Source organism: Papaver somniferum, chromosome 6 (assembly GCF_003573695.1).
Source record: "Papaver somniferum cultivar HN1 chromosome 6, ASM357369v1, whole genome shotgun sequence".
In the NCBI taxonomy this organism is placed as follows: domain Eukaryota; kingdom Viridiplantae; phylum Streptophyta; class Magnoliopsida; order Ranunculales; family Papaveraceae; genus Papaver; species Papaver somniferum.
In genome coordinates this window covers 156,170,756-156,188,509 of record NC_039363.1, presented here as the reverse complement: position 1 = coordinate 156,188,509, position 17,754 = coordinate 156,170,756, and the positions used below count along the sequence as shown (strand labels likewise).

General features: G+C 35.2%; 1 protein-coding gene across 3 annotated transcripts; it reads left to right on the top strand.

Annotated features, from left to right (window-relative positions):
• Window positions 1–48: 48 nt before the first annotated feature.
• On the top strand, window positions 49–8,306 carry LOC113289874 (coiled-coil domain-containing protein SCD2-like). Of its 3 annotated transcripts, XM_026539292.1 has the most exons (20): window positions 49–376; window positions 768–922; window positions 1,365–1,437; window positions 1,623–1,664; window positions 1,808–1,968; window positions 2,168–2,240; window positions 2,421–2,462; window positions 2,683–2,745; window positions 3,510–3,559; window positions 3,643–3,670; window positions 4,640–4,717; window positions 4,819–4,908; window positions 4,996–5,056; window positions 5,554–5,667; window positions 6,446–6,567; window positions 6,674–6,749; window positions 6,970–7,017; window positions 7,304–7,344; window positions 7,539–7,665; window positions 7,875–8,306. In XM_026539292.1, the coding sequence occupies exons 1-20, from the start codon at window positions 74–76 to the stop codon at window positions 7,994–7,996; spliced, it is 1,869 nt and encodes a 622-aa protein (XP_026395077.1). In that variant the 5' UTR covers window positions 49–73; the 3' UTR covers window positions 7,997–8,306. The 3 variants fall into 3 exon arrangements, with proteins under 3 accessions (XP_026395077.1, XP_026395079.1, XP_026395080.1); XM_026539294.1 differs by lacking the exon at window positions 1,623–1,664; XM_026539295.1 differs by lacking the exon at window positions 5,554–5,667.
• Window positions 8,307–17,754: the final 9,448 nt, after the last annotated feature.

Below are 17,754 nucleotides of genomic sequence, written 5' to 3'. Positions count from 1 at the left end.
TTCAACTCTGATCCAAGGATTTTGAGATTTTCACTTGGGATTATTTATTGATCTTTATCTGGGGTTTAGCGCAATGAATCGCCCATATGTAAGGCAAAAAAGTATTTCGAGTAATGCATCTGAAGGTACACCTTCATCTCCAATGATGTCTCCAATGAATCGACATGTTCGGACAGGTTCCACAGGCATTGGAAATTTTCGCAAAACACCAAACAATGCAACTAAAGCTGCAGCTCAAAGACTTGCACAAGTAATGGCACATCAACATGCTGATGATGACGACGATGACGACGACTTGTCAATTGACTATAACCCTTCCAGTACTACTTCAACCCTTGGACTTTCAGGAAGGTCCATGCGTTCTCGAACCCCTGCGGTACGTCACAAACATTATAGACTTTTAAGAAATTGCTCATTCTTGATTACTAATAATCGTGCAATAGCTGACCAACTCAAACATAATGTAGAGTTACAGACCAATTCCATTTACACCCCAAGGATAAATGTATACAAAATTGCGCATATATGTCAGCTAGTACCAATATTGGCTAAAAAAGTATAGTTATCCTTCTGCTTCATCATCGAATTAAGTAGGCAACAATAGTTATCTATCTCTAGCTGGCATTTTATTGACAACTAAAAGTGACATACACTCGAATTGAGAGGCTACAGAGGGGCTTATATTTTCTGTAAACCGGGGATTATAAAACTGTGTGTGCTATTATTAGGATAAATCTTGATGCAACCTATATCTTCTTTCAATATAGTTAGGTCGGACTGGTAGTGAACAACCTCAAGCTGTTCGTTCTGCATCAGCTATGCGTCCAGCTCTAGCAGTAAGGACTGTGCCAGTCGTACGTCCCAGTGTACCAATATCCCTAAGGCCTCCAACTTCTTCACTTACAGGGGATACTCCTCGAAGGTATGGTCAAGCTTTGGACTTGTTTAAATTATAGACTCATCTTCATGAAAATCGTTTTGTTTTACTTTCCATTTTAAAGAATGTAGCCTGAATATATAAATAACACCATCTAAGTAATGGACATTGATGTTAGATCTTACAATTAGAGAATGACAAACTTAGACTTCAAGGCCCATGTTGGTGTTTCACTTTAGTTGTCTGATATTTGGGGCGGATCATAGATAATAGCTATTGTAAAAAGTTACACTAACTTCAATTTATGCCATTGACATGTCTAACACTGTCAAAACCAAAATCTTATCCACTAGTTAGTTAACTTGATCAACGTTAATGACAGTCAGAATTAGAACCTTCAAGAGGGCCATGCTTTGTCTGTGTTTCTTTCACTTTTCATGTTTCCGAGATAATGAATTCTGCTCAATATGTTTCTGTTGATATTTAGGATGTCTGCAGATTCGGGGAACATGAGTGTCCGAGAAAGTGGGAACCGTTCCTCTTCTGATCTTCAAGATGAGGTAGGTTCTAATGAAACTTCATGCTCAACAGATGTGTTAATTACTTAATTATCGCCTTATGTAAAATGATTAGTCTAGGTCAGATAAATGTTTATTTGTATTATGCTTAAGCTTTATAACTTCTTGGATACTTTGGAACGTTTCAAACAAAATATCTGCTTATTAGGATCATCTCTGAAATGCAGCTTGATATGCTAGAGGAAGAAAATGATTCTGTCCTTGAGAAGGTGAGATCTGGATAATTTTTACTTTGCTTTGAAGGTGCTGAAGTGTGAATATCTACCAGACTGCCCATTGTGTGAACATTTATTGCTCAATCACACCGTTTAAGGAATATAATTTTCTGAAAATTTTATTTTGTTACAATTAGTTAGGTCGTAACTCTGTTGAACAACCTCCATCTGCTCGTTCCATATCATCAGTGCGATCATCATTTGCTGTTAGGACAGTTTCAACAGGACCAGCAAGTGGACCGATATCACTAAAGCCACCAGTAACTCCTGGAGAGACTCCTCGTGATGGTCGGAAAAGGTATATTTAAGCTTTAGATCAGTTAAATGATTTACAATATTGTATAAGCTGTATGAAGAGAGCAATACATAAATCAAAAATCAATAATTGTTTGTATTCTATTTTTGCATTATTTTGTCCATGATCTGATGGACCTTCCGAACACAACTTATTTCGTTTACTTGCATTCAACTTTTCTTGTTTCTTTGTTGATATGAAGGTCGTTTGTTGATTTGGCAAGTTTGAGTGGACGGGAAACAACAACACGTTCTTCTTCTGCTCTGCAAGATGAGGTAAGCTATCAGCTATGATTAAGAAGGGTGTTCTTTTGATGATAAACCTGCTATTCGATTGTGTGGAGTAATTAGCATATGATTTGTTTGTGGTTACTTGTCTATTTTGGCATTTTTTTTTCTTAACTATAATAGCTTTTGTTTGTGATGCTTTAATGATGTTTCTCCTTCCTGTAACAGCTTGATATGCTACAAGAAGAAAATGAAGGCATACTCGAAAAGGTTTGACATGTGTAGACGTATTACTCCTTTTTCAAGTACTCGGTTGTTTGAAGGGTAACTGGACAGTGCTGCAATGGCAATATTCACACCAGTAATGTTGTTATACCAGTGCTGGATTGGTACTAGATAGATTTGAAGAGATTGATGATCAAATCCAGCACCCTAGTTAAATAAAATGGATTTATCTTTATACTAATATGTATGTTTTATGCTATCCCAGCTTAGACTTGCTGAGGAGAGATTCAAAGAAGCAGAGGCCAGAGCTAAGCAACTTGAAAAACAGGTTGCTTTCTTACCTAGTAGATAATTTATGTTACATGTTTGTACTGATATTTACTCTGTAAGCCGCACACAGCACACATACACCATTACATAAAACATCGTTTTTCAAGAATTATAGTGTAAAACCGTGGATGCATGAGTATACCCTTTATACTTGAATTTTGGTAAGGGGGATGCAACTGGCTCCATTATTTCTCAACCGGAACAGTCTCAGTTTATGATTGGCCACAGTTTTTCCACCTTGTCTGAGGAAATTGGTTTTTAACCCACATGAAAACATTCATTGGGTAGGGGATAAAATATTATGTAGCAGATGCAATTTTCGTTTTTAATCATTTTTTTTTTGGTCGCTTTTCAGGTTTCTCATTATTAGAAGAAAAAAAACGACAGTGTTCTTATTTATATATTTGTTCCATATAGTCGACGCAACTGCACATTACAACCCAATTTGTTTTTTTTTTTTGGTTATCTATGTTGTGTTTCTTTTCTTTCTTTTTTCCATTATAACATAAAATTTAAACTAGTTTGGAATAATATTTTCAGTTAGAAATTGCATTTGAACACCATGATGCAACTTTTAGGGTGCATTGCTCTTAGGTGATGTAATAAACCCGAAATATACCTTTGCCATCCAAGGGTAAAACCCAATTTCTTACCTTGGGAAATTAAGAAAGAAATGATTTCATATTCAATTTTCAATAAGGCCCTGTTGTAGTTTTTGTAATTCAACTGTAATTAGGTGTAACATATATTCAAATCTCTTAGGTTGCTAATCTTGGAGAAGGTGTATCCCTTGAAGCCCGTCTTCTAAGCAGGCAAGTTTTGAAGTTTGTATGATATGTAATCCATTTTTAAATGTGCTAGTAAATCTTATCCTCTTGTTCGTTCTGTTATTCAGGAAGGAGGCAGCTCTGCAACAAAGAGAAGTAGGCACAATAACCAATCCACATGTCTATATGGAAACTTACATATGGCAGACATATGATACGTTTTTTTACCGATGGAAGATACGCGATAAGTTGATAACTCTCTTGATGCCTCTTCTGTCCAATGCTCATATGTGACTTTATTTGGTTTTGGCAGCTCTGCAACAAAGAGAACTAGGCAGAATAACCAATCCACATGTCTATATGGCAACTTATATATGGCAGACATATGATACGTTTTTTTACCGACGGAAGATACGCGATAAGTTGATAACTTAAATCTATACTAGGTGTAGCCTTGCCAAATTACATGGTCACACACTTGATGCCTCCTGTCCAATGCTCATATGTGACTTTATTTGATTTAGGTCCGAACAATGACATCAAACACCAAAAGTCTGTCGTATCTTATTAGTAGATTCTGATGAGTTAATAAACAGTTAAAGACGAAAGTAAAAGAATATGTTGCTTATATGGCTTGTGTATGTTTTTACTTTCCTTAGCTCAAAATCACCTGCATATGCATTTCATATAAAGAGTGAGAATTGTTTTTCTGCTGTGTGTGTACAACATCTATGTCAAAGACGGTATTTTCATTAGCAATTGATCAACCAACTTAAAATATTGATGCAACTTGTTGAGAAAATACAATATTTACACACAATGATTTATGTTTTCTCATTTGATTATCCGTTGATGCTCTTTAAGTTCCCGACAGTGTTGCTTAGGGGTCAAGAGTCCAGTTGGTAACAGAACAGATTTCATTAAGGAAATGTATCATTTCAAAAACTTTGGCTTGTCAGTCATGTTACAAAGTGCTCATCTAGGTTTTTACTTCTGTAAGTGAGCAGAGTGAATCGATTTCGAAAATCATAACTTAGCAAAATAAGTTAACAGAATCATCCGAGACACGTAAAATATATCTTTATCAGTCTAGTAATCTACTAATTATTATGTTTTCTGCAACAGGCTGCTTTAAAAGCTGCTGAAGCCCAAACACATGGTGTTAGAAATGAAGAGTTAGTTTCCCTTCGGGAGGAAGCAGAGGTATTGAAAATTTTAGCTAACTGGTATATTGGTTTCTGCAGTAATACCTTTTATGTGACGGCTAACAAATTTAACACCTTTTAAATTTAACCCCGAATCAGACTACTATGGAGCAACTCCACGAAGCTGAATGTGAAATTAAATCTCTGCGAACGATGACAAAGCGATTGAGATTGACCACGGAAGAAATGGTTGGTTGGTTCCCACAATAAGTTATAATTACCACCTGTATCTTCATCCTCATTTTTCTAATTTACTGCTCTATGTTGTTATGTCAGGAAGAGGTAGTTCTTAAGAGGTGTTGGCTCGCTCGATATTGGAAATTATGTGTCCAACATGGTAATGTAAATGGCATCTATTTTTCTTGCTAAACAAAGTGTTGTAATAGTTTTATATATTATAGATAGATGCAGAATTTGTGAGTACAATTTATTTGAACTATGATACACGACTCCCATTACAGTGGCTTGTAAGCCCATATGGAGGTGAAAATAGACATAGTATTTTGTTGAGATTCTCTCCAGACGTTTTGATCACCATCGCCAAAAACTTATCCATCTTTTAGTTTTACAACTGTATTATCCATCAAGATCAATTTAGCGATGAAACATGCAATTTGCTCTTTTGTAAACAGTTTATGGTTCAGTTTCCGATCAATAAATGATAACATTACACTCTTTAGTACACACTGTTTTCTGCGACAATGAGGTACTGAGTGAGAACATTTATCTTCACAAAAGAAAAGAAAAAAAACGTTCATTCACATTCTTGGCAATGAAAATGTTTTCACAGTTTCATTATGAAGCTGCCCACATAACTTGCCTCATTCCTTGTAGGAGTGCATGCGGAAATAGCTGAATCAAAACATGAGTATTGGTCATCCTTAGCTCCCCTTCCTCTTGAGGTTGTATTATCTGCTGGACAGAAAGCAAAAGAAGAAAGTACAAGAGGTCAGAATTTATTGGTATTGAATACATATATATATGTACATTCCTGTGTTCATAAACTGCAACACTATGATGCTCCTGAGCAGGGATTTTGTGTAAAGATGCCAAACTAAAATTCATTAAGCTAATTATGGACACAATTTTTAATTGGTAAGGTACGGGGTTCCACCAGGTCCCTTGCCTGTATTTGTAAGTTGCCGTTATTACCTTTCGCATAGAAGCTATTCTTTCCTCAACAATTCAAATTAGAATAACTTCATTAGCTTATCACAGATAACTAAATATCATGTTGTGCATGCAAAGAGTGCTGCCAATATTAGTAGTTAGAGCATGCAATCGATAAAAAGGACAGAAAATTTTGTTGTTGTTTTTTTCCGGTATGTTGCAATTCTTTTTTCTTAAATGTAGGATGCGATACTTGAAATAAAGGTGAGTGTGGGTTTTGAACACTAATCACGGATCAACTCCCAGAGACTTTTACCATCTCACTAGAGGCACCTACAATTCAGTCAGTGTGATTATTTTGTACTTTGATTTCTTTCTCTTCTCTTTACACTCATCAGGAGCTCCCTTGCTTGTACTCGTAATTTCCAAAGGTCCATTAACAGTGAAACAAATATCGAAGGAGAACAAAGATTTGTAATTTGTTTTAAGTGACCTACCCAAAAACCTTCTGGCTCCCTCCCTGCTTTGAGTACATTAAGTTTGTGCGTAATGTTTTTCGTCTCTTTGCATGAGGATTGAGACATTATATCATGTTTCTTAATGTTGTGTTAACCAGATAAAACTGACGCTGGGGAAAGGGGTAAAGACCCACTTGACTTCAATGATCTTTCTGGAGACGGGAATATCGAGAGCATGCTGTCAGTTGAAAAGGGCCTTCGAGAACTAGCTTCACTGAAGGTCTATATTCATGTCTATGTACTTACATTTCTCCCTGTGCTAATTTGTAATATCTGGTACAAGTAGTTAAGTAGTGGCTCGGCATACTTCCATTTCTGCTTTGAAGGTAGAGGATGCGGTAAAACTTGCGATGGCTCAACATCGACGACCAAATTTGATGAAGTATGGCGCGAATGTCCCTGGTGAGAATCGCTCTTCTACATGTTCGAACAAATTTGTAATTACTAATTTACATTCTCTCCAATGTGCTATAACCCTTACATGTAATATGACGGTAAGTTGATATATGCAATATATATGTTAGAATGATGAATCTTTTACCTACGGTTTGCAGTCTCATACATTTGAAATAGTATCTAGGTCTGATATTTGGATATAACATTACTTTCACAACTAATGCAGATGATCTAAAAGTACCAACTGAGAGTCATAATCTGCTAGACGCATTCGGTAAGTTGATTTGTTGATGAAGATCTCTTTTTCTTGTTACAAATGTAGCTTAGTTTGGTAACTTTGACATGGGTTTCATTTCTATCCTACCCCAACTTGTTTGGGACCAAAGGCTAGTTGTTGTTGTTGTAACCAATTAGGTTAATTAGTTGAAGTGTAGCCAATTAGGTTAAACTATCTCCACTAACCTAGTTAATTTGTCTCCCTTCAAAGAAAAAAAAACCTAGTTAATTTGTCCATTTTCTTGTTCTTGTGGCTGATGTACCTTTCTTGTAATTGCTCTCAGAGTTGAGTCAGGACGAGACTGAAGATGTACAATTTAAGCAGGTAACATATATCATATTTTTCCGCGCAGTGTAGAAAAAATTGTCTATAATCTGTGTTGTCCTATATGAGTGCCTTTCTTAAGTTAGCATACCATGCATGGAAGTGTTTGCACAAATTTCTCACTATAGTTTGCTACTATCTCAAGTGATTTATTTGGTGATGTGTTTCTACTGCTGTTTCCTTTCTTCTTGTAGGCTTGGCTTGTGTATTTTTGGAGAAGGGTGAAAAATCATGGATTAGAAGAGGACATTGTAGATGACCGTTTGCAATCTTGGACCAGCCTAAGCACTCGGACACCTACCTCACATGATGCAGTTGATGGTAGATTCACATTCTATATCAATACTTCCAGTTCTATTAACCAAACCTATCTGTTACTAGGTCTTTGGATCATCTCCGTGCATCTGAAGCAGGCGTGTCTACTATTGTGCATATCATCCATACATTCATTTCTAGGGAAAAGATCCCGTTTAAGATTGTTGGACGCTACTGGGTTCACTGTCTTATGCTTTTCATGTTGTTTATGGCAGTTGAAAAGGGTTTGATGGAGCTCAGAAAGTTAGGAATTGAAAGCAGGTTGTGGGAAGCATCGCGCAGATTGATCGACCCAGATTCGGTTTATAGCAAAACAAATACAGAATATGACTTCTAATAACAACATATTGATACTTAGGAAGGTTCGGTGATCTTCATCTGGATGTTTTGTTCTTTTGTTAGAGCCGACCGGAGATGCTATCGTGCAGATAAAAATCAATTACAACAAATTCCATTTCCTTTTATTTCTTATTACTCTGTAAAGAAAGGCTATCTGATTTAGATTAAAATCCAAGCAGTGCAGCTAGTTGAGTCGGTAAACTGATGTAGAGAGATTTGCCATTTTTTTGAAACTAATCTTTTCCAGATACACTAAACATAACTATTTGGATCTATAAATGCTCATAATGTTTAATTACAATTGTTTATTCATTACAATTTTAACAGATGAGATGTTACAACGGTGAAAGAAATCATGCTATCAATCATACAGAGTCACACTTGCAGCTGCAACACAGTACATGTATATTATATAGGGGCTGAAGGAATCATTGGAGGGGCTGAACCTAATATGACAAAAAGGGTCATTACATGGTAATTTCAAGTGCCTCTTATCAAAAGAAATTGATAATGACTAATTAACCCTTACATAGTTTAGTATTGATAATCTAGTTTAATATTGATAATCTAGTTTAGTGTTTGTTAGAGCACTGCTCGGTTGAACCCACCAAGCATTGGTATGTCAAGATTGGTTGTCATATTTAGTTCCAAAACTTGAGTCGCTTAATAAGTAAACTAGAGTCAACTTCGATAGGTTAGACTAGAAACGATAAAAGTATTGAGCTCCAGTTACTCACAAAGATCTGAAGATGGATTGAAGACAACAAAGACATGTTCCTTCAGCTTGAGGTTAGTAACTATGACTTGACTTGTTCCTTTTCTATCTTGTGTCTTTCAAATCTTTTAGATTGAAAACATAACATGCGAAGCTGTGAATGATTATACTCTAGTTAGACGTAGTATATATTAAGGAAATTACAATACGAAGTATAATGCTTATCTTTTGAACTTCGTATATAAGACATCGACATAATCGTTTCAATGCTATTGTCATTATGTATGGGTATGAGGTGAAGATTTCGTCCTAGGAAACAATGTTTTTACATTAGTTTAAAGGAAGTACAATTCATAAACTTGTTTTATGAACCGAAAGGGAAATCGCTAGGCTTATTGGTATTGTTATTTATTGCAAATCTTTTGAATTACCAATATGTGTGTTTAGTATAACCACTTATGACTTGCTAATGTTCTTGGTAAAACTATTCATAAAGCCTGACTTTTGTATTGGTATGACTTTTATTAGTGAAATCGATCTTAACTAATTACCTGCGATGGTATAATCGATTTGTTGTAATTGGTATGACTTTTATTAGTGGAACCGATCACAAGAGGGGAATCGATCCTTGTAAGAGGTGCAATAAGTTTTTTTGTTATTGGGGAACCGATCCTATGAACATGTGCACCAAATACAAGTTAGATACCATATCTATGTGGGAACCGATCCTAGTAAGAGGTGTAACATATGGTAACCGATCCTAGTGAGAGATGCAACATATGGTAACCGATCCTAGTGAGAGGTGCAACAGATCCTAGTGATTGGTGACCGATCCTAGTGAGAGGTGTACTCGGTTATATCACAAAAACTTAACCAAAATTACCTTTTCGGATTTCCTAGAGTTCTTAGAGATACCGAAAAATATATTTGGTTAATATGGAAATATAAAGATGTCGACATACTTTGAACATGTGCAGTAACGCTTATCTTTTATTGTTCAAAGATATTCCTTAATAGCTAAAGGAGAATCCCGGATCGAAAATAAATTGAGAATCTTTTAATTAAGGTTTTTAATTTTATATTTGGAAAATAAAAATTAATAATGTGCATTTACTAATTGGAGATTTTCTATGAGATTTCGGTCAATATTTGGACAGTGCATTTCCAGGAATTATAGAAACCGAATTTGGTAATATATTGCATATCTTGAGAATATTTTCGGTTTTGGAAATTCCTTGGTTCCCAAACTTCCTTGGTCTATAAATATTGAAGTTTTCATTTCGAACAAACTAATCCTCAGAGCCAGCAAAACTACCTAGTTGTGTTGTTACTGGTGGAGCAGCCTATTCGGAGAGGAAAGTAACATAATTAGGCGAAATCTCTTACGGACGCTCGGTTTAAAGACTTCTTTGGGATTGAGAAGCTCTATTAGTACCGTTGATGGGAAACTAGATGATTGCATTGTTATTTTAGTTTTCGATTATTGATTTGGTTGACTAACGGTTGTTGAATCTTTGATTGCACCTAGTTTGTTTATTCTTGAGAACCTTCTTTTCTGATATAATGCTCAAACTAGATCAAAGATTTAACATTTCTACGGATCTAAGTTTTTCTAGATCCGTAAGATAGATTTATTGATTTTCCATTGTTAACAGACTCTGTTCTGTGCGACAAATCAATAAGGAATCAAGTTTGTTGATGCAGGTTGTTACTTTGAAGATTAAATCGAAGATTGAAGACTTTGAAGATTTGAAGACTTTTGTTCTTGTGTTTTGATCTTGGTGTAACTTTCTGTGACTTGATTTTCCGGGATTAAGAGGTTGTTTATTTTCAATAAACAAGATCAACAAGTAGTTTGTGATTTCATTATAAACCTTGTAATCAAGACTGATTATTTCGGTAATCATTGTCTTGTTTGATCTTGTAATGATCTGGTAACAGGTCTTAAAAATAAAAGATCCTTAACTGTGCTTATATCATATATTTCGGTATTGTGATTATAAAGTGAGTGTTGTTACCAAACAGTTTATCCTAAACTATTTGGAATACGATCCAAAGGAATCTTGTCTTTCTAGTCGAAAGATTGGTAGAAAAGTTATTGTGAACCTTTGAGAAGATATATTAGATTTAAGTCCTAAAGAGAACGGATGTTCCGCTAGGATATCTAGTATCAAATATCTATTGAGAACTTCGGTTCTGCTAGATATTATCAAAACAAATATCTATTGAGAACTTCGGTTCTGCTAGATAGTATAAAAACAAGAATATTGCTGAAGCTGAGTAACTAGGATTTTAGTTTACCTAGTATTGTCTACACGAATTTGCAAGTTTACCTTTTTGTAGCGTCTTAATTCATTGAGTATTCAAAACTGGACTAGGTCCCGGGGTTTTTCTGCATTTGCGGTTTCCTTGTTTTTTTATTATGATTAAAGTAAATACACTTGTACGTTAACTAGGCACTTGATATTTATCTTATAATATTTCGGTTATTAATTGAACACTTTGTTGTAGTATTGTCTCGATTTCATATCCATAGATGATCACACAAAGTATATTGGATTTTTCCACTTGACTTTGATATTCTCACATTAGTCCAGTCCGGACTAAACCTATTTCAAGTGGACAATGTGTTGAAATATTCCTTGAGTGGTTGTATCTCCAAGAGGTTTATACACGGTATAAATTGAATAGGTTGTGATCAAATAAAAAGATTGTGGTGTATTTGGGTACCCTCGTCTTTTCAGTGTTAATGATTAATTTTCACTTATATTTACTCTAAATCAAAACAAAATCAGATTTTAGAGTTTAAAAAAAGAAGAAGAAAAATTAGAGGAGAAGAAAAGAAAAACTTTTGTGATATTTGTGAAACCCTAGATTTTGATTCACTCAACCAAAATGAGTGATTCCAGTGACAAATTTGAGATGGGTGAATCTCATATATGATAGAGAAAACAAATATTATATACCTCTTGATGGAGACCCGGATATGGAGTATTTGTTAGATGGTAGAGATGTTTTAACCCAAAGTGAAGGTCAATCTCAATCAATTGAAGAAATTAACAAACAAAGTGAAGATCCAATACCTGAAAATGACCAGGTATACTTTTAAATTAGTTCCAATTAGCTTTTTGTTGCTCAAAATTATCTAAAGTACGTAAAAAATTCAAAAAAATTACATTTTCAGAGCTAATTACGGTTGAAATTTTGCACGTAACCAACCGTAAATATTAGCTATGGCTCGTAAAAGATGAACTACCAAACATAACTGGTTAAATTTGGGGAAAACCCAATCGTAAAACCAGTTACGGTTGGTAATCAAATGCTCGAGATGAACCGTAACTTAGTTACGGTTGTTTATGTCGTTCAGTTGTTACCAACTGTAACATATCATGTGCATGGGATTATTTACTACACTATTTACAGTTGGTAAGCTGAAAATCGATACCAACCATAACTCTATTTATGGTTCATTTATGATTTTAGTTTTGAACCGTAAATGACGTTGTATGTTTTCAAATGATTGTTACGGTTGGAAATGTGTAATTACGATCTGTTTCATGTATTTACGGTTGGTATGTTGAAAGTCGGGATCAACCGTAAGTTCCTTACGGTTCGTATTTGGTTATAATCTTGGACCGTAACATATTTACGGTTTGTCCCCGCTTTCATTAGCAACCGTAACTCTATATGTTTTGTCTTGTTGCCTCGTTTACACTAATGTGGGTATATCTTTGTCCAGGTCGTGGATGTACCTCCCCTAATGGATGAACAACCTTTAGCAAATGAAGTTCTCACCGTAGATTGTAGCTTTCACTATTTTACCGAGGAGGCATAGGAGGAGACAGATGATGCAAAGCAGTGGGCTAGAGAACAAGGCAAGTTGATTATGTGTACCATAGTTTGTAATGGTTCCACTAATGACAACAGCTTTCGAATGGTTTGCGAGTGTAGTGAAGAACATAAAAGTCACGCAAAAAAAGGTATCGTGCATGAAGCAAAAACAAAGAGGAAGAATACTACTTTTACTAAGAAGACCCGATGCCCTTTCAAGCTTCAATTTATAAGGAACGCAGCAAAAAAGTGGTTTTTGGAGAAAGTGTATGCGGTAGTCATAACCACCTTATACCGGAGAGTTTGCTAACACACCCTTATGTTGGACGCCTTACTGAAGAAGAAGAGATGATCGTTGATTCAATGACCCAAAATCGATGAAATCCATCGATATCCTCGCTCACTTAAAGCAAAGAAACCCACAAAATTCTTCTACTTTGTCTAACATCTACAACGCAAGAACAAATTTGAAGAATAAGAAATGGGAACAAAGGAACGAAATGCAACAATTAAGGCATTTGGGGGAGAAGCATAATTACTCGGTATTCCACGATGAAGATGAAAAAAGACAAATAAAACATCTTTTATTGGCTCATCCCGAGTTTGTAAAGTTGGCACGGTGCTCTCATCAAGTGCTTCTAATGGATTGCACATACAAAACCAACAATTGATATGTCGTTGTTGAACATTGTCGGGCAAACTTCTACTAATTGTACTTTAGTGTAGGGTTTTGCTTCTTGAAAAATGAGCTTGAAGAGAGTTATGTATGGTCACTAAAACAAGTGAAGTTATTCTACGTATAGGGATATACTCCAAAGGTGATTATTACCGATAAGGAACAAGCTTTGTTGAATGCAATAAAGAGGGTTTTCCCGAACGCTCATAACCTTCTTTACACGTTCCACTTGTGAAATAGTATTGAAACTAAGTGCATGCGCATTGTCCGTCCAACAACAAAAAAAAACGAAATGGGGAGAATAAAGAAACTACCGTTACATCAACAAGAGGAAGCCAAAGAGAAATTTAATAAGGATGACAAGTTGGCGGAACTAAAATGGGATAGTTTCAAACCGGAATGGGGAGCCTTGACACATTCTATCACAGTGGATGAATATGAGGATAGAGCTCGTATGTTAGTAGCTCATTGGAAAAGAAGTTATCGAAGTGTTGTGAAGTATTTGTTGGATAATTGGTTGGATCCACACAAATAGAAGTTTGTAGTGGCGTTCACTAACCAATATAGGCACTTTGACAACCAAGCTACAAGTACCGCGGAGTCATCTCACAACCGGTTGAAGAAGAAACTTCATAGTTCTAATGGTGGGTTAGTTACGGTATTCGAAGCCATGGATGTGTATTTCCGCCGCGATCACGATAGAGTTACGGAGTCTTTTGAAAAAATTCAAAGTAAAAGACACACTAAATGGTTAGACAATTCATGGATAAGGGCAATTACATTAAAGTTTCGCACCGCGCAATTGATAAGATAATGTATGAAGTACAACATTTTGAATTGAGGAATTATGAAGAAGAGTGTGTTTGTCCAAACATGACAAGTTTGAGACTCCCATTTCGGCATGTTATAGCCACATACCAAGAAAAAGTGATCCCGATTCAAGATGTTGATCCCTGTTGCCAACAAATATCATTCCATGAAACAATATTTGATCAATATTTTGGAGGAACGTTTGCCGATACCGAAATTGGAAAAGCGCTAGCCGAAAAATATGCTACACCAAGACGGGGCTAAGGGAAATATGGTTGAGTAACTTGAGTAATTTCGTATATCCACAAACTAGGTATGATATCAAGGAACTACCAAAGGGGAAGAGAAAGGGGAGGCCTCCTATGAAAAAAAAAGAGGTACGCGGGAAATATAAAAGCAATGGAATTGGCGGAAGAATCAAAGAAACGAGATCCTTCTGGTTATGAATGGTTGAGAAAAGAATATGAAGCGGAGGATGAGATGGAAGAGGAAGTTCAAGGTAGAAACAAACGAAAAAGAGGTCAAGCGGATAAAGGAGAATCAACCCGTCGAAATGTAAAAGAGAAATGTATCGAGCTTCCTACTCAATAAAGTGCAACAAGCAAAATCGACGTTAAAGGAAAAGGTTCGGTATTTCGCTCCAAACAACCACAAAGAATAAAATTTGTTGTTAAAGGAAATGGTTGCAAAGAAAGTGGAAAAAAAGATGATGGATTTAAAGGTAAAGTTTCCAATGTCGGTTCCGAGGTTTCCTCCCAAGATAGTTCAATAAAAAGACTTGTTGGTAAAGTTGGTGTTAAACAATTAGAAAGGAACAATGTAAAGAGTCCGATGGTTGAAAAAATTCCGTCGAGTGATGAGAAGGAGAAGTAGACGATTCGTATAAAAGGAGTGCCTAAACCACCACCTAGAGATGAGAATGGTAGATATCTCCCGAACTATTACATTTTCTATGAAAGTTACCTTATTTTTTTCCCCAACTTTATTCGTAATTATATCAAGGCCACGGATGATGTTCATGGCTATGGGAATTGCGGTTACCACGTCTTCGTGGATCAACTTGGACCCTTTGAAGACGCGAAAGAGTGGGATTGTGACCAAGTTACTTATGTAAGGCAAAAATGCCTATTAGAACTACGTGGTTACCGCGACTTCTATAAGCCAATGATGAGAGTTGAAAGAGACGAAACTGATGCGGTGTTAAACGAGAGATTTGCAGAATGGGAATCGAGGTTAGTCGGCAATAAATGTTTGACAAGCGAATATTGGATGCACATGCCAATATGTGACCAACTACTTGCCAACACATTCAATTGCGTCATTCATATAATCTCCAGAGATATGAGCCATACATTTGCACCAACAAGAATACCGTTTGACGAAGATTTGTCAACAAAAAAAACAGTTATCATTGGGCACATGCAAGGAAATCATTACATCGGCCTCCGATTGAAAGAAGGAAGCTCATTACCTCCATTGAGGATGGGATTTGATTGTGACGTTGAACTCCCCAAGACTTGGTGCAATTGATTTGAGGAAAGAATTGAATTGTGGATACCATACTATTGTCGAGGCCAACCCAGTTCATAGTTATGACTGATGATGAGGATGCGTAAATGTTGTGAAGGATGGTGAATTACATTATATATTTTGTATTTTGGTATTTTGACTAAATGTGATGTGATTAAAAGTGACAATATCATATCTATACATTTGATTCACGTTATGAATGAAGTATTTTGTTCATTTTATAATGTTATATTGTTCTTAACAAAAAATCCAAGCAGGTTGATCTAATTTGATAACAATTTCATCTTTCATGGTTATTTACGGTTGGTAATGTTCATTCCGTTACGAACCGTAACTAATATAAAAAAACTTATTCCTTCTCCCAGGGTTATTTACGGTTGGTAATGATAATCTAATTATGAATCTAACTAACATAAGAAACTTATTTCAGCTCTCAGGGTTATTTACAATTGGTAACTATTATCTAGTTACGAACCGTAACTAGAACTAAAAACTAAGAAATAGAGTTTACAACCATTAAACCATCTTCATTACTAAACCATTTTCAATACTAAACCAATATTATAACCATTAAACCATTACAAATATAAATGACATTTCAACTCATTCATTCATGCGACTTAAAATAATACTAATATTCAGGTTTACGAGTGCGATAGAAGTCTTCAAGGATGTTGAAATGAGGTAAGTATTGAAAATTTTGACCTTTTCCATTGTCTCCATTCTTGAATAGATCTCTTTAAAACTTCAGCGTCAATTTCACCCCTTAGTCGTATTTGACCCATAATACGAACTAATGCCATAAATTTTTTAACTTTATCCTGAATAGCTTCATATCGAACAACATAATTCCATCGCGGTTATAAGGTTTACCTGTTTCGGAACAAAAAATTTCATAAATGGTTCTCAAATAACTTGTACTCACAAAACCATCTCGACGTCGTTCTTTTCCTATTTTTGGATAGCATAGAACATAGTTGCAACAAATATATAAATCTTCCTCTAAAGTAAAATCAGGAACTTGAGCCATAATCTAGTTTAAGATAGTTTAGTAGGAAATTATTCATGTGGAGGTGTAAATTCTAAGTAAGGTGGATAATCATATATATATATATATATATATATATATATATGGTTGTGATGTCCCTCACGGTCACGCATAATTCAATTGTAAGCTAACAACCTTCACACCGTTGGATTAACTTATCAAGCACTAGATTATGTTTTAGATTAAAGAGCCAGCTGTTAAGTAAATAACTAATTGTAAACAACTCCTTTCAATTATTTTAACTCTAATTGCAGGTCCTGTAACATACTCCATTGTCTTGTCTGATCTCAGATTCTTTTACATGCTAACAACACTAGCCATAAATAATACACCACCTTTGCAACCAATTAGTTAATTGGAAATTAACTTCTGAGCAATATAGTCTTAACACATACCCAGTGATACACATAACAGACAAGATCAAAAAAATTAGCTAGGTTTAGAGGAGCGGATATATAGAATTCTTCTCTTAAACAAAATCAGCACCACAAATTGATCATTGGCATTAAAACTTGTAAATTCAATTAAGCATTACAATTGTAGGAGATCTTTAATTAGGGCATGATTATCTAACATGAATTATCATATCCTAATTTTTTAATGATAGTGAAGGAAGATAAAAATACCCATGTTGATATGTATAAGTAAGATTGACGAAAAATAAATTTTGCGCATTAGTGTTGCATGTGGTGATTGAAGATTAAAATGATTTCAATCTCGATTCACCTACCAAATCAAGTTGTAATGATAATTTTCCGTTTTCAAAGGTTCAGTTTTTTGGTTCGAATTCAAGTTGTTGAAAAAAGATGGGAAGAACAAAGATCCAAGGAGAAAGTTTTCTTTAAGTTTATGAATGTTTAAGGATTTTTTTGCAATTAATTTTTATCTGTCTGTTGCATCCATATATGAGATGGTATTATCTCATGATCAGACGGATATAAACTTGCTAGCTTATAATGTTATCCTAAGGTGCCGCGCGGGATAGCATTAGCCATATATATAACAGAAAAAAATTGTACTATGTAACGGATATAATTTTTGAAAATAAAACGTCTGTATTTTCAAATCAAACAAGGACATGTCATGCAAAACATTTTTTATTTTTTTTTTGAAAAACACAGTTATGGTTGGTAACTCGAATATCGG